The 24,766-nt window shown below is 45.6% G+C and overlaps 2 protein-coding genes across 2 annotated transcripts; one reads left to right on the forward strand and one right to left on the reverse strand.

Moving 5' to 3' along the window:
* Positions 1 to 7,776: 7,776 nt before the first annotated feature.
* LOC123056069 (uncharacterized) lies at positions 7,777 to 10,776 on the reverse strand. Its single transcript, XM_044479819.1, has 5 exons — positions 10,682 to 10,776; positions 9,507 to 10,347; positions 8,111 to 9,420; positions 7,923 to 8,015; positions 7,777 to 7,849 (listed from the first exon to the last, which is right to left on the reverse strand). The coding sequence occupies exons 2-5, from the start codon at positions 10,344 to 10,346 to the stop codon at positions 7,777 to 7,779; spliced, it is 2,316 nt and encodes a 771-aa protein (XP_044335754.1). The 5' UTR covers position 10,347; positions 10,682 to 10,776.
* Positions 10,777 to 19,375: 8,599 nt separating this feature from the next.
* On the forward strand, positions 19,376 to 23,799 carry LOC123050480 (receptor-like serine/threonine-protein kinase SD1-8). The gene is made up of 7 exons (XM_044473268.1): positions 19,376 to 20,681; positions 21,756 to 21,866; positions 21,975 to 22,099; positions 22,205 to 22,421; positions 22,585 to 22,822; positions 22,932 to 23,064; positions 23,219 to 23,799. The coding sequence occupies exons 1-7, from the start codon at positions 19,376 to 19,378 to the stop codon at positions 23,531 to 23,533; spliced, it is 2,445 nt and encodes an 814-aa protein (XP_044329203.1). The 3' UTR covers positions 23,534 to 23,799.
* Positions 23,800 to 24,766: the final 967 nt, after the last annotated feature.

Consider the following 24,766-nt stretch of genomic DNA (forward strand, 5'->3'; position numbering starts at 1 on the left):
CACTTGCGTTCACACGTTCACATAGCAGTTCATAGGCTTTGTAGCTAAACTAAGCAACCTTCAGAAACCGAACAACAATTGTACATGCGTTGAGCATCAACAACCATGAGAGGGTACTTTGCCTTAATTTTTCGAATATACAGCTCTCACACCGATTTTTGCTGACACGAAAACTGACAGTACAACTATTTCAGTGTGTCTAAGGACGACTGAAATGCAAAAAACAACCGTAATAGTGATGTCATTAGCGAAAAACCACCACTTTTCAGGCCGTGACAAAAATCACCAGACCAAAAAATCACCGCACCGTTGAACAGGGCTGATTCCGATGGATCTTGCAGTTTGCCAGTGCATCTTCCAGCTGTTTGGGGAAGCATCAGGCTTAAGGATCAATGTGAACAAGTCGGCTGCCTTGCCAATTCGATGTACAGAAGAAGAAATCAACTTGGTATGCACACAGCTTGGATGCCCCTTGGGTTCGTTCCCTATTAAGTACCTCGGGCTGCCACTGTCTTTACGAAAGCAGACCGCGCCTCAACTGCAATATCTCGTGGATCAAATGGCTAATAAACTGTCGAAGTGGAGTGCCGCTCTAATGCCGAAGAGTGGAAGGCTGACCTTGGTGCAGTCCGTCCTATGTGCCATGCCGATCCATGCGATGATGGCGTTGGACTTGCCCATGAAAACGATTGCAGCTATGAACAAGATATGTAGGGTATTCATATGGTGCAGAAGGACGGAAGCTAACGGTGGAAACTGTGCAGTCGCTTGGGAGACAGTTTGCACACCAATGTGGGCAGGTGGTTTAGGATTGCCAAAACTTGCGCTGGATGAACGTGGCCATGCAGTCTAGATGGCCCTGGCTCAAAAGAACAGACACGACCAGGCCTTGGAATGAGTTCAAAATCAAAGTGCCAAATGATTCCATGCTTCTCTTCCAGGAAGCCACGAGGAGCATTGCACACAATGGGATCACGACACTCTTCTGGGAGGACCGTTGGTTACATGGGCAGAGGGTTCAGGAGGTTGCCCCCTTGATTTACAGCACGATACCAGCACGGACTAGAACTACCAGGATGGTCGGGCATGCCATAGAGGATGGATCATGGGCCCGGGATGTGGGTCCGAATCTAGGACCGGAAGCATTGCAGGAATTTCTTTTGCTTTGGCAGAAAGTTATCACTTGGTAGCCTACGGAGAACATGCAGGATGAAATTACATGGTCCTGGGAGACCAACGGTCAGTTCTCGGTTCGCTCGGCATATGCGGCCAAGTTTTGGGCGAGAGAAGCGGTACATATGACGGATCTAACTGCGTGCGCCCTCACAACGCAAGTTTTTCACTTGGCTTGCTCTACGAGATAGATGCTGGACACCGGATCGCCTGGCACGACGAGGGCTACTGCACTAGGACGCGTGCCCCTTTTGCGACCAGGAGCGGAAAACAATCAACCATCTATTGCTCATGTGCGTCTTTGCCAGGATGGTCTGGACTGTGATCTGTGAGGCCCTGGGGCGGCCAGATTGGGTGCTGGCACAACAGGACAATCTTACACCTTGGTTGAGCAGCAAACAAGGATCAAACAACATGAGCATGAAGGATCTGCGCACCATCCTAGGGCTAACAATGTGGGAACTATGGAAGCACAGGAATGCCATTGTCTTTGACGGCGCACAGCCTTCGTGTGAGGTGCTGCTACGTAGAATTAGGCTAGAGGGTTTAGTGTGATTGTCGGCAGGCCTACTAAAGGGCGATGTAAACCCCTTCTTTAGTCAGGTAGCGAGGTGGGATAGGCGTGAGGAGTAGAGTGCCTTAAATCTCTTGTAACTATGGTGAAGGCATTCTTTTACCCTTCTTCTTTAATATATGATATGCACATTCGTGCATATTCGAGAGAGAGAAAAAAAGACAGGGCTGAAAACTAAACCACTGTCAGTTTTTTTGCTGCAGTGATTTTTGCCATGGTTTGTAAAAAGACCTTTTACGATACATCAGATCAATATTGGCCGTTTATTTTATGTGTTTGGACGGTCCAGATTTGAAAATACGACCAGGGGCAGTTTATGCCGTTTATTGGTAGTATATTTTATGACCAGGGGCAGTTTCGGTAGTTCTGTTTAGCAAATACGCATCTATGGCGTCTTGGGAGCACCAGCAGGGCCAGCTATGCGAGGGATCTCCACTACGACATGCGGAGGAACCGATTTAAGGCGCCGTCCGAAGAACTGCGACGGAGAGAGGGCTGTTGGCACAGGCCCGACCTCGACAACGGAGAGAGAGCTAATCGGTTCCTTCAGAGAGGTAGACGTATACACGAAGCAGACTAGTAGGCTCCTGGATCGATTCTTCCCCTGGCTTGAAGGTGCACGTACACGGCTACGAGCAGCCGGCCGGCGGATCGATCTTGGTAGCAACTAGCCGAAACAAGGGCCGTGTGGCGGTTGCGCCGTCGAATATCTTGAGGTGACGACCACAGGCCGGGAGACGGAGCGGCCGGCCCTGTGCGGCCGTTGGCTGCCGGAGCGCCTGCGTCGACAAAATAATGATGAACTGTACGGAGATTTTTCTTTTTTAGAACAGGAGGAATACCCCGACCTCTGCATTTGGACGATGCATACGGCCAATTTATTAATTATTAACTCAAGACCTTATAAAGTCGTACAACGGTAAGACCAAAGCCATCATCTGAGCAACCTCTGTCGCTACTCCTATCTAGCTGATGAAGGGGCGCTGATGATCTGGGCGTAATATCAAACAGACCTCGCAGCCAAACCTAACATCTAAGGCCTGAGGTCCCAACCAGGACGCCTGCCGGGTATGGGCACCCACCAGTCCGGCGTGCTCCTCAACCAGGACGCCTGCCGGGTATGAGGCCGCCACAGCCACCTGCCACATATCCATCTTCAGAGCTGTACTGCTGCATCGGCCTTGCCCGGTCTCGCTGCCGCCGACGCCACCATGACACCAGACAACGTCGACCTCCTGCGCGTGTCCGTCATCACACATCTGACGCCAAGCTTCCGCTGCTCCATGCCGCCAAGAGCCGCCGCCAAGAACATGTAGAAAAGAAACACCGCTCCACCGAAAGGGAGGCAGCACACCCCCACCCCTCACCTGCAGACCCTCCCATCCGATCCCAATGTCCTTGGCGCCGCCTCCAGGAAGGTTACGGTGCACGGGGCGCCGCCGACGCCCGATCCGCATCGGATCTTGGGCTTTCGCCAGGACATGGGTCGGAGTGGAGAGATGGTGTCCTCAGCAGCGCCCCCAAGGAGGAAAGCGGCGCCAAAAGGCGGCGGCGCCGCTGTCGGCCAGCCAAGGCGGCCAAGGTTTCCCTCGGACACCGATCTGCTCCACCAGAACACACCGGAGGTGGATCCGGCAAGATCCAAAGCCAAACCGGGGACTGGGAAGGGATGCATGGAAGGGAGGGCAATACCTCCAGATCAGGCACGGGAAGATCCGCGCCGCGCTCGGCCACCACCTGCGGCTCGCCGTCCTCACGGCCGAACCCCCAGGCACGCCGCACGCCCCGCCAGTAGGGGCCGCCGCCCCTGGATCCGAGGGCCTCCGCGAGAGAGGAGCGCCGAAGACCCCGCCGCCACCTTCCCCGGCGCCCGCGCGGGCTTTCCCGGCGGTCGTCTCCGGTGGCGGCGAGGGGGGTGGGGGGTGGGGGGTGGCGGTGGGGGAGAACCCTAGACTCCCCCGAGTCGCCCTAGGGGCGACGCGAGGGATGGGAGGGGCGGGAGATGTGAACTGTACGGAGAGATGAGGGGCAAACTTATGAACTGTGTGAGAACGAGGGGCCAACCTACGAACTAAGATGGGGGATAATTCTTTTCTTCAGGTGTCAATTGCAATTACTCATATAGAGTACTTATTAATCATTACAATTATAAGAGTAAGAAAGGTCAAATCCCCTAACAGACAATTACCAAAATGTCATGCAGAAAAAAAATTGGATTAATAATGACCATTAGATCACTTATATACTACCCATTGTTTCCAGTAGTATGATGTACCGTAAAAAGTCTTTTTATAAAGTGGTGGTTTTTCGCTAACGACACCGCTACTGTGGTGCTTTTTGCATTTCACTCTCCAAGGACATTGCAGGGGAATCACAACACCCTCCGGTAACAGGTTCGGGACATCTCACAACTCTCTACTGAAAACTACCACTTAAACCACATAAGCATACAGAAAAACTTGCACAACAACAAGAATTTTACTATCTTTCTACATGTACTGATTTCATCGCTAGTCCGCAATTCTTCTCAGCAAAAGTCCCCAGCCACAGCTTTGCATGCTACTGTAGAACTCAATTGCCATTTGTTGCAGTCTTGTTATTCCTTGTCGCTGTAGCTCTTGGTAGCTATAATGTTACTAAAAAACACTGGCATTTAGCAAACTGCTATCGAACTAGAAACGCCTTGGCCCTCTCCGGGTCAGCTATACTTTGTGGCTTTGTAGGCCACAGCACTCCTGTTCCATGCATCCAACGCGATTTTTTTTCTGCGGGTAGGCTTCCAACGCGATTGAATTGGAGGCTGTTAGAACTTCGAAAAGCATCTCGTGTCAACACTTCAGAAGATCAGAGCTGATTCATATCAGGCTGTGTATATACTACCTGAATGCATTTGGGTTAGTGTGGACAGCAACTCTCTGCACCATATGCCATTAGGGTGCATTCTTGAACGGTGAGTGCTCCTACAATTTGTTGCTCTGTGTGACAAACTGCCAAGGAAACACACAGGCGCGTGCGTTCATGGGCCGGCTCAGTTCGGGGGTCTAGCACTGTCTGCACGCCATCTGCGGTTTCTTGTGAGTTTTCTTTCTTTTTTAAATTTTCCAATTGGTTTTTTGTTATTTACACAGAACACAATTTTTTAAATGATTTTTGTGTAATTACATGTACTTTTAAAAAAATGCGTGAACATTTTTGTAAAAATACATGAATACTTTATTAAATAATCACAATGTATTTTTAAAAATGTTCATATACACACAAGAAAATATATTTTACAAACAGAAAATAAAAGGATACATAACAACAAAATAGATGCTTATCTATACCAGAGGGGGTAGCAAATCAAGCGTTTATCCCTCCACAAATAAGCATGGTGCTTTAAATAAACCGATTTATTTTTAAACATCTCACGCATCTTGCTTTGTAGACTAAGACTATCCCCATCGGTCTCCATGGTTTCCATTGGCGAACGGCTGGGGATGGAGAGCTGTGCCGACAATTCCACATTATATGCTAACAAGGGATATAACCGCGCCTCCCATTTTTCTAGGTGAAACTAAAAGGCCCATAAAGGTACTATCATAACTATTTTGAACCTATGATATTTTTGGTACCCGGCCAGAAGGCTACACACAAAGAAAAGTTTGTCGTTCATTGCCACAGGCAGGCCACATAAAGGGGAAAATCAAATAAAACATGGCGCGGCCGCAGCACCAACGGCATTCTCGGGGCGGTCTCGGGAGCTCCTATATGATGCGTTAAGCGTCAAGTAGTCGCCCCATCTCACAAAGGACGTGTCGCCTGGGCCGGCCTATTGGCCACTAGGTGTAGTGAGCGGGCGCATGTAGCGGAATGAACGACTGGTATGAACTAGCTTTTGTAGCGGCCGCCACTGTAGTGACTCGAAGAAGTGTAGCGGATTTTTTTTTGTTCAATAAACAAACATTTTTTGAAATTCCGAATTATATAAAATTGGGAATATGTTTTGGAAACATGAAATTTTCTTGAATTTGTGAATAAAATTTTGAAAAAGGGAATGTTTTTTAGAATTCTGAAAAAAAATTGGAAACAAAAAAATCTGAAATTCTGGACAATTTTTGAAAGTAAACAATTTTTTAAAACTCGAACATTGTTCAAATATGTGATCACTTTTTGAAAACGTGATAATTCCTCAAATATGCCAACCTTCTTTCAGTTTTCCGAACATATTTTGAGAAGAAATATTTTTTTGAAATTGTGAACAGCTTTTTGGAAAATCAAACATTTTTTTAATTTGCAAGCATTATTTGATAAAATTTGAACGTTTTTGAATTGTGAACTAATTTAAAATTTACAAACATTTCTGAAATTGTGTTTTTCTAAATTCACGAAAAGTTTATAAAAAAATTGTGATTTTTTGCAAAAAAGGGAAAAAGAGAAGAAAAAGAAACAAAAATCAAAGGAAAAAACTATAAAGGAACAATTGAGAACGGAAAAACCATTAAAGAAAATAATAGAAAACGGAAAACCGGTACAGGAGCCTTCTGGAAGATTCCTTTCCCAAACTCAGTCAGGAACCTTCTGGAAGGTTCCCAAACCAGAACGTGTGGAAATGTGGTCTGGCCCATCTAACTCTCATTCGCCCCCTCTCCTCCTATGCGTTTCAACGGGGAGCTCCTATTTGACGCTCGTTAGCTTCAAACAGCAGAGCTTCCGCGCAGGGCTCGCGCAAACGGGCCGGCCCATTACCAGGCCACGAGTGAACATAAGAAAAAACGCTACAAACGAAAAATTAAAGCCTGGTTGGATTCGAACCGGCGACCTACGCTGTACGGCTGCGTCCTCAGCCACTGCACCTAGCGACTTGGATTGGTTATAAGTACAAGGTCAACTTGAAGTACTATGTACGGAGGCAGATCCGGTTTTTAATCTTCATTCAAAAGAAGAGAGAATTCCTTATTTGGCCATTTCTTAAATTTTGGTTCCCTTTTTGGCCCTAGTAAAAAAATTCTTCCTGTTCTAGCACTCAAACTTCAGTTTGTTCCCTATATGACATTTCCGTCAGTTTTGGCAACTAACACCGTTAAATCCGACATGAAAAGTCCTTTTTACCCTTGGTGTAGTTTGTGACCAAAATTGTGCACTGGAAGTCAAAAGCAATGGTGATGTGATCTGTTTGTCTTGAATACATTACCAAATGAAACCAAATCTGCTATTTAGCACATCTTTAATTTTAATTGGATAATTGTTCAGAACCTCCTTGTATTTTGATGATATATCCCCTGTACAGTTCATATATGCACAAATTATAATATACTTGGAGCAGATTCACATGTATGCAAACTAAAAGTTCATAGAAACTTGGTCCAGGTTCACATATACGGAAACAGTCCACATATTTAGTCCTCTACACACATTCAGGTTCACATAGAGTTCACATATAATAGTCCAGGTTCACATCATGTCAAATACAACACATGAAGGTCACATATAGCACGTACAAAAGCCCAGGTTCACATATATATTACATAAACAGCTCAAAAGTTTCCCAAATGAACCATGATATGGAAAGGGATCCAATGAGAATCACAAGCTACGCCTCCTTTTGCTTCGTGTGCTCATTGCAGGGCTGGCGGGATTCATTTTTTTGCTACGTGTGCCCATTGCAGGGCTATCATGTGGCACCATAGGAAGGTGTGGCAACTTATCAGCAACCTCTTTGCCTTTTCTTTTGGCATGTAATTTCAAAGCAACAAATGCTTTCTTGTTGGCCACACAAATGGGTTGAGTTCTTGATCTACACATACACATTCATGGCAGCACATCATACATCACATATAGTAGCCCAGGTTAACAATAGAACAATGCATAACATAACATAAAATTCGGAAACAACCATAGGTTACCTTTTTGCTACTCTAGATCCAGATTTACTCCCTTTCCCTTTTTCCTTAGTTGTTTTCTCCAACATTTGGCTATAGTGAGAAGAATGCAATTAGAATACAAAACCAAGCTTTCATCTAATCTACTACAAAATTCAGAACTAGTTCTTACCTTTTTGATGCTCCAGTAATTGAGTTATCGTGTTTTCTCTTTTTCGTAGTTGTAGGTTCCAAGCTTTGGCTATTGTGAGAAGTTACTTAGAATTCAAACACAGATTTCATATAATTATGAGCATGAGTGTAAAGTGGCTAACCTTGGCGGAAAGCACATAGAGGCTGCTGGAGCATCATCCTCGCAAGGCACAATTGATGCTTTGGTGGTCTTTGCCCTCTTCTTTGGCGGTCCTCTACATGAGCAACAAAAAAGTAGTTAACATGTATGGCTGCTTACAAAAAATGCAAGTGAAGCAAGTGAAGCAAGTTACACAATTAAATTTATTACCTCACAGCTAAAATAGCAGCAATGTCATCTGGGTTACCCTTCTTGCATTTATGCCAATGATGCCCATAGTCCTTACACATAGGGCATAAGTGTTGGCCGCTTTTTCTTTTCTTCTCACTGCAGCCTTTATACCTCTCAGTTTTATGCCTACCCGCCGTGGATTTTAGTAGTGGTGGAAACATGAAGAATCCATGGTCAGATTTAGGCCATTGGTTCTTGTCAACCATGGCAGGAATTAGTTGGTCATAGGCTGCCTTAAATTTGTCAATGTGGGGAAGAATCAACCCAACCAGCTTCCTTGCTACTTTCCTCCTTCGGTTCCACATGATCATAATTATCTGCCTAACCTTATCAAAGAAGTCGTCCAAGTTCAAGGACTTGTGATGCTTAATCCAATTATTGAAGCACTCAGCCAAGTTGTTTGTAACATAATCCACCTTGGAAATTGTTGAGAACTGACTCCTAGACCACAACCTAGTGTGCCACCTCCTAAGATATGCAGTTGCCGCAGGCTTTGCTATGTCCATTGCAGCCCAATGTTTTTCAAATATATATGGGTTCCATGAGTAAGCAGCAGCCCAAAGGTGGTCATCAAACACCTTTCCATGAAACTTCTTCTTGAAGTTGGACACCAAGTGAAACATACATTCCCTATGTTCAGCCTCTGGGAACACTTCCTTTACACCTGTCATCACTGGTTGCCCAGCATCGGTGCATATGGTTAAACCCCTTGGGGATCCTATGGCTTGTCTAACCATTTGCATGAACCAGGTCCAATTCTCATTAGTTTCAGAATCGAAAACACCCATACAAACTGGATACATCCAACTATGGCCATCAACGCCAGTAGCACTAGCCAGCTGCCCCTTGAACCTGCCTGTCAAGAAGGTGCTATCTACTGCCAAGTATGGCCTGCAGCCATTAAGGAACCCGTCGATGCAAGGCTTCAAAGCAACAAAAATTCTTTTAAATCTGATTTTATCTTTTATTGTGTGATGATCAATGATCACTATGCTACCGGGGCAGCAACTTTCAATTTGCGCCTTGAAACTATACAGATTATCAAAGCTTGTATCCCAATCACCATATAGTTCCTTCAAGGCTAGCAGCTTACCCATATAGACTCTCTTAGAGTTGATGTCGATTCCATGATGCTCTTTAAGCTTCTTTCGCAATGCCTTTGGTCCTAGAGTTGCATCCTCAATTAGCCAGTCCTTCACGTGCTCACATATCCACCGCTTGTTTGCATTCTTCAACTTCTTTTTTCTTTTTGTACTAGAGCAATCATGACCACAAGGGTTCTTTCTCACCTACAAAAGATGAACATAGAAAATTAGTACTAGAGTAAAGACCATGACCACAAATTAAGCACACATGAGTAAAGTTAAAAAATTACCATTACTGTGCACTCATCTTCCATTGTAGAAGCATATATCCTCCATGGACACTTATCTTCATCCCTTCTTGAACAATAAGCTCTGAACCTATGTGGTGCACTCTTTTCGGTGTCAAACTCAAATTCATGTTTGATTGCATGCCGAGAGAGCGCCAATTTAAACTCTGCCATATTGGGATATTTTCTTCCTTCGTTCATTGGAGGATCTAATTTATTATATTCAATGTGTGGTGCATGATCTGCCTCGTGATATTCCTCATCTTCCTCTACTTCAACCTCTGACATGCTCTCATCCTCGCTCTCAACCTCGCTCTCATGATCAGGAACATAGTCTTTGTCCTTTTCTTTATTGGAACAAGGAACCATGATAAGAGGTACATGTTCATCCTCTAAATAAATATTTTCCTCATCAACACCAACATGCTCATTCTCAGGTACTGGGTTGCGAAGATAATCATCATCATCTTGTTCTATGTTGTTAGGTTGGCTATGCGCATCACTATGCCACTCCGTTATAGGCTCATATGGTTCCGATGGATCACAATATGCAACAAACATGTGCACAACCTTTGTCTTAGAGTGTTTCTCAAACATCGACACCAATTCTTGGTCAGATGTTACTTCAGGGTAGATTTTAAGAACATCATCATAGTACTGAACATGTTCAACTTCCAAATAACGAGGCGAGTACTGCTCTACGATTGATTCAACCAAGTCCTTATAATTTGTTAAGTCGGAATCAATAACCTTATCAAAACAGAAGCATTTGATATCCTTTCTAGCCTTTTTTGGGTTGCCAAGCAAATTGATTTTCAGCACATAAGTTGAATTTCGATCCATCCTGTAAAAACCAGAAAGACAAAAAAAAAAGATTCTAAGGAATCAAAAAAAGGAAAAATTGGCAAAGCTTCTTTGCTCTAGGTAGAGGCGGCTGTGCTTTTCATTTTCTTTGATCTTTCAAATAAACTTAATCATGAGTTGCATTTGGGATCCATCTCTAAGTTCAAATTTTGCATCAAATTATCATCTCTAAATGAAACTCCTAAGTAATCTGTTGCATTTCGACAAATCTAGAAGAGAGGTGCAACAAATATGTTGCATTTGGGATCCATCTCTAAGTAATCTTCAAAGCCATCTCTAAGTACTCTGTCAAATTTAAAGAAGAGATGACTCACCCATCTAGACAAGCCGATGTAGCCGCATCCCTCGGTGATACTTGGCCTTGCTCCGGTGCTGCGCCTTTACCACGCAAGGCTGAGACCGCCGCACAGCTGGCCTCCCCACCATGGCCGCCCTCCGCCTCCCCACCATGGCCGCTTTGCCCGTCGTCAGCAGGTTGGCCACCCCCCGCCTCCCCACCATGGCCGCCTCGCCCGTCCTCCAGGGGTTGGCCGCCCCCCGCCTCCCCACCATGGCCGCCTCGCCCGTCCTCCAGGGGTTGGCCGCCCCCCGCCTCCCCACCATGGCCGCCTCGCCCGTCCTCCAGGAGTCGGCCGCCCCCGCCTCCCCACCATGACCGCCTCGCCCGTCCTTCAGGGGTTGGCCGCCCCCTGCCTCCCCACCATGGCCGCCTCGCCTATGGCCCTCGTCCACCTCGCCCTCCTCCATGCGCCCGCTGGGTGCCTCCCTCGCGCCGCCGCCGCTGGGTGCTGCGCTAGGTTTAGGTCTCGGGGAGGAGAAGGGGAATCGGGGGGAGATGGGAGAATCGGGGGCAGAAGGGGGGGTTCGTTTTTCTTTTTTTTAGCGTGCTATAAAGAAGGGGTAAAAACGACTTTTCCTGTCATAGTTGACGGTGTTAACGACAAAGGACGACGGAAGTGTGGAAGGAAGAAAATAAAGTTAGGATGTCAAAGAAGGAAAAAATAAATTTTTAGGGCCAAAAAGGGAATCAAAATTTAAGAAAGGGCCAAATAAGGAATTCTCTCTCAAAAGACTGAATAGCATAAAACTACCACTTTTCATGCTATGCTTTCAAAAAACCACCGGATTTTAGTTTGTCGCTGATAACTACCGGAATCGGCGTCGGCTGTTTCAAAAAACCCAAATGACCGTGTGGTTTACAGCCGATTGTGATTATGACAGGTCGGGCCCGCGCGTAAGAGCTCTGATTGTTTGACCGTTAAATGGTATAAAAGCAATCAGGTCCCTGCAAAAAAAATAAAAGCAATCGGTCCCGGTAGTTTTTCAAATAAAGCAATCGGGTCCTTCGGAGGTCGTCCGGCAGCCGCGCGCAGTTACCTCGTCGAGCTCCCTCCGGCCGCTCCCAGTGCCCGGCGATGGGCTCCCTCCTGCAACTCCCCGTTCCTGGCGACGGGCTCCCTCCGGCGGCTCCCCATGCCTGGTCGTGCTCCAGGCGAGCTGCAGCCGCAGCCGCGCGCAGTTACCTCGTCGAGCTCCCTCCGGCCGCTCCCAGTGCCCGGCGACGGGCTCCCTCCTGCAGCTCCCCGTTCCTGGCGACAGGCTCCCTCTGGCGGCTCCACGTGCCCCGCGACGGGGTCCCTCCGGCCGCTCCCCGTGCCTGGTCGTGCTCCAGGCGAGCTGCTGCCGCAGCGGCGCGCCGTTGGAGCAGCCGCCGCTTCTCTCTGCGTTCGGGCCGCCATGCTCAGGAACTCTGGTTGCCGCGCCCAGGAGCTTGGGCCGCCGCGTTCCTCAAGGCGGCGTGTTCTTGCGAGCAGCCCTGCCACGCCCGTAGCCGTCGTGGAGCAGATCGGCGGGCTCGGTTCCATGTCCATCGTCGGCAATATCCTCGCCGGCTGTGCAGAGGGCAGCAGCAACAACGGAGGTGGGGTTCCACAGGCGCCGAAGCAGGCGGCCGGACGTGGCATAGGGCGCGGCGTGCGGCAGCAGTGTGGCCGGCGGCCATGGCTGTGGGACGGTGCTCCGGAGAGAGGAGAAGAAGGGAGGCAAATAGGACGGGGAGAAAATGAGGAGACACTAACAGGTGGGTCCTACATGTCAATTAACGGTCAAACCAATGGTCAAACACACGGTTTGTTTAGGTGCGGGCCCGACCTGTCATAATCGCAATCAGTTGTAAACCACACGGTCATTTTGGTTTTTCGAAACAGCCGACGCCGATTCCGGTAGTTATCAGCGACAAACAAAAAACTGGTAGTTTTTTGGAACCTTAGCACGAAAAGTGGTAGTTTTATGCTATTCACTCCTCTCAAAAGAATGTATAATGTTTTCCTGAACAAATTTTGAAACTCGAACTGTTAAAAAGTGTTTTCTTTCTGGAAAACGTGAACAATTATTCAAAACATGAACAAAAGTTTATTGATTTTTTTATATAAGATGAACGGTTTTCAAATATACTTGAACATTTTTTAGATATACGATGAACAATTTTTACCTACACAGTGAACATTTTTGTGATATACACTTTTTTTAAACATATTGAACATTTTTGTGATATACGATGAACAAATTTTATACATTGAACATTTTTGTAAAAATAATCTGAACCATTTTTAACTATACATTGCACAATTTTGTGTATATACGCTGAACAATTTTGTGTTCACAGTTTTAAAAATGATATACCCATTGAACATTTTGTGATATATGCTGAACAATTTTAAATAGTGAATAAAGTTTTAAAACTGTGAACACTTTTTGAAACGATGAACAAAATTTGGGATGTCAAAGCATTTTCTTGAACAAAGTATACAAATAAAAAGGAAAAATCATAAAATGAAAGAAAAGGAAAAAGAAGAGAAATAAAAACAGAAACAGAAAAAAGAAAGAAAAAGGAAAAAAAGAAAAAAGAGAACAGGAAAAAACCGGCAAAAGAGAAAAAACGGTTCAGGGAACCTCCTAGAAGGTTCCCAAAACCGGGTGCTGGCTCGAAGTGGGCCGGCCCGTGTTGCCTCCGTCGCTCGCTTCGCTTCAGCGAAACAGCGACGATCGGACGCACACGAGCGTCATACAGGATCTGCCGTTTCAACGACGATTGGAGACTGGAAAATGTGGGCGGCCTCTGGGTTCTCTTCTTTGTGGAACATGGGTTTTCCTTTGCTTTATAATGCTTGTGATCATCCCAATGCACCAAGAGAAACATCTACAATAGTCTAGCAGTGATTTCGCTTCCTGCTGCTGTGTTAGGCTGTTAGCTACGGAGAGTCCCTATTCAGTGACCGAACGGTGGAAAGAGAAGCAGCGCGCACATTTAGGCAAGCCCATGTGAGGGCAGGGCGCCCCTGTTTTTTTGTTTTTGTTTCTTGTTTAAATTTTCTTTTTTGTTTCTGGTTTTCACTTCCAAGACAATTATTCGGGATTTAAAAAATTTCTATTTTTATGAAAAAATCAGAAAGTTTGGAAAACTTCCAAATTACAAAAAAGTTTCCAAATTTAAAAATGATCGCAAGTATAAACAATGTTCCCAAAATTTCTAAAATATTAGGAATTGAAAATATCAGGATTTCAGAAAATGTTCGGAAATTTTAAAAAATCAGGCTTTCAGAAAATGTTACAAATTTTTTAAAATATCATAAATAACTAAAAAACAATCTTCATAAATTCAGCAAATATAGTCATGAATTTTTTTTTTTAAGATTTAAGAAAAGGTTTGCAAATTCAATAACATGTTCAAAAAATGCTCATGTGTTCGGAAAATGTTCACTAATTTCAGAAAATTTATAAGTTCAAAAAATGTTCGTGAATTCCAAAAAATGGTCATGAATTCAAAAATCTTATTGTATTTAAAAAAATGTGCATTAGCTTAAAGATATGTTCACGACTTTAAAAAAATGCTCGTGATTTGTAACTTCAAAAGTTATTCTCGAAGCCGAAAAATGTTTAGAACTGTTAATAAATGTTTGTGAATTTGAACAAAAATCATGATTTTCAGAAAAAACAATTCATGAATCAAAAATTATTCGTGATTTTTTCTTCTGAATTTTGGATAAAAGTTTGAGAATTTGACAAAATAAAAATAAAACTAGGAAAACGAGAGGAAAACCAAAAGATAAAAAGGGTTCAAGGAGGTTGTAGAACTTTCCCGAAATCAGTGGGGAAACTACTCGGGATGGGCTGACCCATATAGAGGACGAGGCGCGTGGGTTGTACATGTTTCATCGTTATTCCCCGACCTACGATGGGAATAGGATCTGCATTAGCTACATGTGAGTAATGGGACTAACTATCGAATAATCACCTTTATTTTTTTCTTGAGTTTCGTTGGACTGAAATTCCAGCAATTGCAGGCTTTCTCCTCCACCGGCTCAGGATGCACATATCTTCTCCGTCTGAACGCCCCACCCCTCCCTCCCGCCTCTCATCCAACGGGGACACCATGGTGAGCTGTGTGTCCTCATCTTCGAGAAGGTCCTGGTTAGCCCTCGCAGCGACGTCACTGTCTCGAGCTCGGCTAATGTTGAATCTGATAGACCGTCAAAACGCTCCCCTCCCACCCGAAACCAATCAAGCCTGCACCGGCCCTGTCTTGGCCTAAAAAAATTCCAGGCTCCAGATCATTTGCAAACGTGGCGGATAATTAGCAAAATAAGTTGTTCACCTCCAAAAAAAGAAGAAAAAGAACTTGTATCTTTGTACACTGCCCAAGGGAATTGAACTAGCTTGACAAGGCAATATCATCTCCTAGCTAGTTTGTCCAAGGGTCTACTCGAAGAATAATACATAGCTGCCCTGGAAAGAGACTTCATGTTTTGTCAATGGACTACCCAATAGTCAGTCCTGATTTTGGTGTCTACCTGATGGCCAACAACTTCTTAAAGCTAACTATAAGAAATACACAAAAAGACAAATATAATAGTACATACAAAAATCCAACAATAGAAATGTGTGGACCACTGTCCAAGTTCTATAATAGTGTGTCGTGAGTTGGGATGAATGGATAACCATGAACAAGAGATGGTAGGGCAATAATTTTCCAACGACCAAAACTTGGGTCAACTCCCTAGGAGCTTTTGTTTTTAGTTGTGATCGAAATGCTGCAGGTTGCAACAACCTCCATAAAAATACCACAACCATGAGTAGTCTATCAAGAAAGATACGTTACGATCGCGAAGAAGATTCAACCGGCGTGGCAATAAAAATCAGAACAAAATTATATATGTGCCCAATTAGATTGACAAGGACTTTTCCAAGTCCACTTGATCGATGACCAATCAACCTCTCCTGCAAGACTTGATCGAGAGTAGTTTCAGTTACATGTCACGTTTATAATTACGTCGCCGACATGCTTGAATCCCAACGGTGATAACAACAGATGCTTGCTCGGCATTTTGCTGGAATAACGCATGCGGCGGTCGACTTGGTCCAGTCAATGAGTGTTGAACCACTTGTGTTGTTCTTCAATTGGGACCACTCGTTTGAGCTCATTTCTTAACTCTATGGTTGCTCTATCATCACTCCGTACATGTACAATCGAAAGAAATCAACTGAGACTGCAACTTCCTGGAAATTTGGCTACTCCTGGCAGCGAAATGGAGTTGTTCCTATTTTCTGTTCTTCCAATATAATGGCGGTGTTCCTGCCCTCTTGATGACTTTCGTCTGATGAGGAAGACGAAGTTATTTCGAATATTTATCAGGTTTTCTTTAACACAGTATAGACGCAAGTGCTCATATACACGCGCATATAGTCACCCCTATGAACGCACATACGCACACCCTACCCCTATAAGCACCTCCGAAAGACTGAGTCGACATATCATCTTGAAATTTACGAAGTCACCGTAGGCACCTCGTCGTTGACGGGAACGTCTCCTCCCACTAAATGTGCATCGCCGGAAATTCTGAAATAAATTCAGGAATAAATGCGAGCACCAGGATTTGAACTTTGATGAGCTGGGGATACCACAGTCCCTCTAACCATCCAACCACATGTTGTCCGCATTTATCAGGTTCCTTGTGGTGTACCCTGCTCCACCAGATTAACTACTGCATAGACTTGCCGCGGGTGTACACATTTTCCGGGATGTATTGTATGTTTTTTGGTAATATTCATTTTGTGGTATGTCGTGCACGTCAACTACGAGCTGTCTTTGGCAATTTCATAAATCTCAAGATTGTCAGCTCAGTCTTTTGAAGGTGTTCATAAGACTAAGATGGATGTAGGTGGGTTTATAAGAGTGAGTGTGGGTGTTAAACAGTGTTAAGTAATATAAGAGTGTTTTTACACTACACTAGTGTCAAAAATTGATATTATGGGATAGAGAGAGTATGTTTCTTTTTTACGAGAAAACTTCAATCATGGTTGTACAATGAACACCAGAAATAATAAAAATTACATCCAGATTTATAGACCATCTAGCGACGACTACAAAAATTGAAGCGAGCCGAAGGCGGTTATTGTGATTATTAACAAAGGCTTAAGACGAGCCCAACTTTGAATTAAGAATTTCATCAATAAGCAACTTAAAAAAAGTCAGCAACCAACAAGAATTACAACGACCAAAAAATTACATATAAATGACAAGAAAGCGGCAAAAGGTTCATAGTGCAATTTTAGCTTACAACCGAGTGGTGATACTGGCAAGAAAAATAAAGAAATAAAGTGCAGCGTGGAGCACCACGTCACAAATGTCCTGAAGGGAAGCTAACACCAAAGGACAAAGGGATACGCTGGCAATCACCTGATTGGTTGCTCAGGCGATTTGGCGGCGAGGTCCATTTAATGTGTGTCCTCGTGGGCCCGTGCAGACGCACCCCTCTCTTCCTCGTCTATCCTTATCCCTTCTTTCGTTCGGCCCACCTTATCCCTCCTTTCTTTTTTCTTCTCTCAATTCTTCCGTGCAGTTGGCCTTCTCCTCTCTCTGTTCCCTCCGGCTGCGACCCAGAGCATCCCCCTCTTCTATGTTTCTCTTCCCAATCCTTAGCCATCCCTCCGCGCGAGAAGCATTGCTGCGAGAGGAGTCAGCTGCTGTAGGCGTCCATTGGATCTTCATGGGGTGCGTTGACAGCTAAGACCGCAACACCATCATTGCAGAGGCTCATGTGTTTTGCAACGTCATGCAAGCTGAAGATGACTGTAACATGATGCATCTTGCAATAGGTGACCGCAACATGCTTCATGTTGCAAGGGATGACCAAAGGCCCACATGATTTTCAACACTATGCAAGTTGGAGGTGATCATAACATGGTCCATGTTGCAATAGGTGACCAAGGTCCCTTGCAACATCATGCTAAACGTGACCGCAGCATGGTCCATGTTGCAATGGATAACTGCAACATGATCCATGCTACGATTGTCGGACGGCTCCATGGAAAATATCCAATGACACCCGGCTCGGCCGATCTTTGCCAAAGATTAGCCGGCCACTACGCGTGGTCCAAGGACAAAAGACTTGTTTTTCTTTCAAGAATGACAAAGGACTCTCCCAAGTGTACTTAAACTGGTCTGGGATTACAGGATGACCAATCAACCTCCTACAGGATTTACTCGAGAGCAGTTTCAGTCATGCGTGACGTTGAATAATGACGTCCGCCAACATGCTTGGCATCCGGCTGGGATTGATGACATGCTCTGCATTTTACTAGAATAATAGACACATCACATGCGCCGGCCACGGTGGCCGCCTTAGTCCAGTCTAATGACTATTGAACCACTTGTATTGTTCTTCAAAGGAGAACCGAGCTATTTTTTTAACTCTATGATTGGATTGCTCTTTTCTTTTTTGTTTTTGAAAGGTCAGCCGGAGGCTAAACCATTAGAGCAACTTCACAATGAACGCTTAAACCATCACGTGGTTTAGACGTGTTTTGTCATCCAACACGGCTGTGTATCCGTTCGGTGGCCGGTCCATACCTCCTTTTTCCCTCAAACCGAAAGTAAAGTAGGGGGGCTTTGCGGAAGACCGGACAACAACTATGTAGGACTCCGACACCACGGCCCACCCAAATCCCCTCCGGGGCTCAGTGTCTCTATTCTTCCCTCTTTCTCTGCATCTGTTTTCTCTCTCGCTGACACCGCCGCACCACCTTCCAGGCCGCCTGCCAAACCCTTCCCGGAGCTCCGCGACCTCCACCGCTACACCCGGCTCCCACACCGCTTTTAGCTTCTTCGTTGGTCCACACCTCTCCTCCTCTTCCTCCGCCTAGGTACCATTTGGCCGTATGGTACTCACCACGCCCGACAAGTGTTTGGTGAAATGCCTGTGCTAAATTTTTTGTCCCTTTTTCTTTGAAGCAATGGATTCGGATATGCAGTACATATAAGAGCACTACATTGATTCATCCGACAGGATTTGACATGTGGTTATTTAGAGTTTGCAAGCTTTAGAAAAAAGAGGCGGATGCTTACGGCTACGGCTGGATGACCGGCTCCCGCATCGGTGTTTGAGGATTGGTCCCCATCGATCTGCAGACACATGCGGTTTGAATATGCCCTTAACATCACCTTGCATCTATAATTGAAGAAAATCAACGAAGATTGCAACTTCCTGGACATTTTTGGCTACTCTTGACAGCGAAGGCACGACGTGGAATTGTTCCTATTTTACTGGTTTGAGATGGGAAGATGAGAATTTTCTCTTCTTCTAAATTCAAAAATAGAATATAACTACAGTGCTCCTGCCCTAATCTTGACGAGTTCCGTCAAAAAAAGAAGTTATTTCAATGAGTCTGTCTAGGACACATCTAGATGTGACATTAATTATGTCACATCTAACCTGATGTCTACTATGTTTGTGGTTTATTTTTTTTGTCTTATTTTTTTTGTTCCTGGTTGTTGTGTTATTTGTAGAAGCTTAGATGTGACATCCTTAAAAAACATCTAGATATGAATTAGACAAACTGTATTTCAATCTCTATCAGTACATGCGGAATACCATACTACTCGTATTTAACAGCTAATAACTTGAGTACATGCATGTATCCATTGCATTCTCCAAGAGGCGTCCGGCAGCATGAGGGCGACCAGTCTACTGCGGCTGCTCTTGATCTGCTTCTACCTCCTTTCGATCCACACCTTCGGCGCCGCCGGTGTTGGTGACAAGCTCGAAAAGGGCCAGAACCTCACCGACGGGGACACGCTCGTCTCGGCCGGCGGCTCCTTCACCCTCGGCTTCTTCTCTCCCGGAGTTTCCACGAAGAGGTACCTCGGCGTATGGTTCTCCGTGTCCAACGCCACCATCGCCTGCTGGGTCGCCAACCGCGACCAGCCTCTGGTCGACAAGTCCGGCATGCTGGTGTTCAACGACCTCGGCAGCCTTGTTCTGCTCGATGGCTCCCGCCGGACGGTCTGGTCTTCAGATTTCTCCGGCGGCGCTTCCGCCGCGGCGGCTCAGCTTCTCGTGTCCGGCAACCTGGTCGTACACAATGGCAGCAGCGACGTCTCCCTGTGGCAATCATTCGACCACCCGTCGGACACCTTGCTGCCCGACATGAAGCTGGGCAAGAACCGCTGGACCGGAGCCGAGTGGCAGCTCACGTCGTGGCGCTCGGCGGACGACCCGGCTCCGGGGGACTACCGCCGCACGCTGGAAACCAAGGGGTTACCGGAGCTCGTCGTGTGGCGTGGCAACGTCAAGACGTACCGCACGGGGCCGTGGAACGGTCTCTACTTCAACGGCGTCCCGGAGGTGTCGGCGTACGCGGGCAAGTACCCTCTGCGGGCGACGACGAGTCCGTGGGAGGTCACCTACGGCTACACCGCCGCGCCCGGCGCGCCGCTGACCCGCGTCGTGGTGAACCACACCGGCAAGGCGGAGCGGTGGGAGTGGGACGCGAGCAGCTGGGCGTGGACTCGCATATTCCAGGGGCCGAGGGACCCGTGCGACGAGTACGGGAGATGCGGGCCGTTCGGCCTCTGCGACCCCGAGGCGGCGTCATCGGGGTTCTGCGGCTGCGTCGAGGGCTTCAGCTTCGGCAGCCCTCCCGCCGCAACTCCGCCGGCGCAGGAGGTGAAGGGTACCACCTGCCAAAGGCACGCAGCGCTGGACTGTGCCGGCGGCACTACGACGGACGGCTTCGCCGTGGTGCGGGGGGTGAAGCTTCCCGACACGCAGAACGCGTCGGTGGACATGGGCGTCACGCTGGAGGAGTGCAGGGCGAGGTGCTTCGCCAACTGCTCGTGCTTGGCCTACGCCGCCGCCGACATCAGGGGAGGCGGCGATGGTTCCGGCTGCGTCATGTGGGCGGATGCCATCGTTGATCTACGTCTCGTTGACATGGGGCAGAATCTCTACCTGAGGTTGTCAAAATCAGAACTTGGTATGTACAGAATCTCTACACTCGCCGTGCATGTTTTTTCCATTGTCTTACAAAAAGTTAACTGACTGGATTTACTCACATTGGACAAACAAATATTTTTTAAAAAAAATTAACAAAAAAAATCATGGTTTTGATTTTGAAATACTCACTCAACTGATCGACTTAGAGACAGAATTCTCAGCACCCGAGTGCCCCTACACCCTCTGTGAACAGTAAGTTATTTTTTTTAAAGTCCACAACTTTGGGACATCAAACATGATCAAACTTTTGATGACCTTGCAAAGTTTTAGCTAAAAACAACGTTTGAGGAGCCCTCACCTAAAAAAACAAAACCATTGTTCAAAATTTATGTACATTTTTAGCAGTGATTTTTTTGTGAGGCTCCACGAAGATTATTTTTTGCTGAAACTTTGCAAGAACATCAAATCTTTGATTCCTGAAATTTTCATATTTTTTTTACGAATTTACTGTTCATGAGGGTGTAGGGGCACCTGGGAGCTGTTACACCTTTCTCAATTAGAAATAGCTATTTCACGATCATCTATTGTAGTGGAGCTTTGCTACAGTTACGGGATGAAACTTACGGATTGTAGTTATGGGCTGATGGTGGCCTTATCCTATTGAGTAACATTGCAACCCCCCCCCCCCCCCCCCCCCCCACCGGAAATCAGGGGCGAAGAGGTTAGCGTGGGGAGGACACGTCCGTCCGTACGAGGAGTCCGTAGCTAGTAGTCCGTAAGTGTAGGATTTTTGATTGTGAGCGGTTGTACACATCCGGAAGTCTGATCAGATTGTTGTGAGCGTTGAATTGCAACTTTTTATTTTTCAGCTGCCTAAGAATAGCAAATCTGATAAATATTATCTGCTTTTAAATTTTGTTTCTCTTTTACTTCTAGTCATGCCTGTATAATTTGCCGTATTTTATTATGTGTAAGCTCACTCGGACGCCACATCATAAAATATTATTGAAATAACTATATTAATTCCAATTTGAAATTTTATTTCTTTAATGGATTCTAAGTCTGTATAAGTGCTCAATTGCATTTTGATCTTTCTCTTTTGCTGCGATAACAGATGACCATAAAAGGTTTCCTGTTATACCTGTTGCCATACCTTTAGCTTCCATTGTTATTATTCTACTGGTCGTCTTTGCGATTTGGTGGAGAAGGAAGCGCACAATCATAGGTAAATTCTGCTCTAATGGCTCAATTTTACAATTATTTTGCATGAAGCAGAAATAAGGAAATGCATGGTTACATGCAATGTTGTAATGTATATAAGCTCTGTTGACAGGTGCTATTCCTCAGAGCCATGCCATGGCCGTTCCCTTAGTTAGTCTAGCTATTATAAAGGATGTCACTGGAAATTTCTCCGAAAGTAATATGATCGGCCAGGGTGGATTTAGCATCGTTTACAAGGTTCTCCAAGAAACACATGATTCTTTCATTTGTTGTGGCATTCCCATATAGAAAAGTATCCGTTGACAAATTCATTTCTGACATCTCAAACTCCAAAATCATCAGGGGCAGCTGCCTGAAGGAAGAACAATTGCTGTCAAGAGGCTTAAGCAGTCGGTGCTCACCACGAAAGGCAAGAAAGATTTTGCAAGAGAAGTGGAGGTGATGGTTGGGCTCCGGCAAGGTAGTCTTGTCCGTCTCCTTGCCTACTGCAACGAAGGCAAGGAGCGGATACTCATCTACGAGTACATGCAGAACAAGAGCCTAAACTTCCACATTTTCGGTACTCGCTACTTGCTGGAACAAAAGTGTTTTCTCAAGTTGCTACGAGAACTGAACTTTCTCATGTAGGAATACCAACAGGACCACCATATATATGGTGGGGAAGCTCCTCAAGTTTTCTCTCATATGTTTGTATCTAATGAATGCATATTTGACATTGACAGGCAATGTTAACCTTCGTGCCTCACTGAACTGGGCAAGGAGACTGGAATTAATCCAAGGGATTGCGCATGGCATTGCATACCTACACGGAGGATCTGGTGACAATGTTATCCATAGGGATCTCAAGCCAGGCAACATTCTGCTAGATGACGAATGGAAGCCTAAAATCGCAGACTTTGGAACTGCCAAGTTGTTCGCTGTGGATCAGATTGGGCCTGATCAAACAATTGTAGTTTCACCGTAAGTAAAAAAATGCAAGCATCGATATCCCTAGGATCTTTGTTTCTCCATTCAAATTGAGTGGAATCAACTCAATACAAATATCCTGATATTATTGAGTTTCTTGAAGGGGGTATGCAGCGCCGGAGTATGCGCGGCAAGGGAACATGACACTTAAGTGTGACGTCTATAGTTTCGGAGTTATTCTCTTGGAGACACTCAGTGGGCGAAGGAACGGTGGCATGCAAGGCCTCCTTTCGCATGTAAGTGCTACTATCTCACAAATGCATCTGCATCTTATAATTGGTCGATACACATAATTCCTTTTCTTCTTGAGACGAAGCATCAAGCGTGAACATATTATAAAAAGATTATCTACACATAATCTTACAGTAGTTGGCGAATCTCCTTTTGCAGGCCTGGGGATTGTGGGAGACGAACATGATCGCAGAACTTCTGGACACAACAATGGTGCCACTCTCCGAGTCTGAGCCCGAGCTCTTGTCCAAGCTGACACGATGCATCCAGATTGGGCTCCTCTGCGTCCAGGAAACTCCATGTGACAGACCGACCATGTCCTCCGTTGTTTCCATGTTGACGAGCACGGCGTCGCAAATCGATCGGCCAAGAAGAAGGCCACCATTGGATCGCGAAGGATTTGTGCCTTCAGATTCGTCACATGGGCTCGAGACCGAACTCTTGATCCCAACTACTACGATTGATTTGACGTAGGACCGGGTCGGACCAGCTGTTGCCTCCTTGTTAGCAACCGGTTTAACTAAAATTCTAGGTCTTTGTTCCGTGGTCTTTTTGGGTACGCACGGTACATAAGCTCTTGAGCTCTCTATATAAAAATGTTGGTCTTTCCTTGTGGCTTATGTTACTATGTCATGAGTGGATGGACTTCCACGTTATTGTGCTCTGAAAACGATGCACATTAACATATGCACTAGCTTCGGGTTTGATATGGCCTTTTAATTACATTTACATGTTCGGAAGTCCAATTGATTTCTAGAAGTTGCAACTGTGCACAGTAAGGTATAACTCAACCAACAACTAAGCTAACCCAGCGGTTGACTATACTTCCCATTCTTGATTTCTCTTAGAGAGATTATGATGTAGTTATATTTCCATATAAATTTCACCTTACAAGTCACTAAGGCTATCTAAAAATAATATGGTTTTTAATGATAAAAAGTTCTCCGCGCTACAGGTTATCTATCAATGTACACAATAGCTATGATTCGTTGTCTATTAATGACATTGTGTACACGGTTCGAGTAGGCGGCCAATGATATTTTTATCCAACATAGGTTACAACATAGTCTACAGATCAGCTCCCTTACTCCTTACCTGAGGCATTATCTAGTCTTGAAGGACTTTGTTTTTTGCCGCATTTTTCAGAGAATGTGTGATTGTTTTTGTTATGTCCATCCTAGTCATATAGGGTCGGGGTGTGAATTCATTTTTCTTGTATAGCTTTGATGTGGCGGTAATTTAGATTTGGCATGACAGTTAAGGAACATGCATGCTCCATTTATTTCTGACGCTTGAGATAAAGTGCGTACTCCACAAGTCAACTTTACCAAAACTTGGACTTCACAACACAGTAGTATAATGGTACTGCTAAAAATCAGTCGATTGAGATTTCGCGAAGTCTCAGTCGACGGGCCAGCCGTCCGATCTTCAGCAGCTTGTAGATTTGCGTTGGGGGCGCTTTTGTCCTTGTTTCGGCCTGTCTAAGGCGTGGACCGGCCCGCTTTGTTTTTTCCCGTCGAACCGATGATCCCATATGCAAGCGCTGCTGATGGGCTGGGGCTGGGCTGTGTTTTCAGTGCGGGTCATTCTTTTTTTTTCTTCTGTCTTTGTTTTTTGGGCCGCATTAAAGTGAAGAAGGGGAAGCGGTCACCCCGTGGTGATTAAGAAGAGGGTAACGTGCCCCTAAAAAAAAGAGGGTAACGTTTG

The sequence above is a fragment of the Triticum aestivum genome, chromosome 2D, assembly GCF_018294505.1.
Source record: "Triticum aestivum cultivar Chinese Spring chromosome 2D, IWGSC CS RefSeq v2.1, whole genome shotgun sequence".
In the NCBI taxonomy this organism is placed as follows: Eukaryota; Viridiplantae; Streptophyta; class Magnoliopsida; order Poales; family Poaceae; genus Triticum; species Triticum aestivum.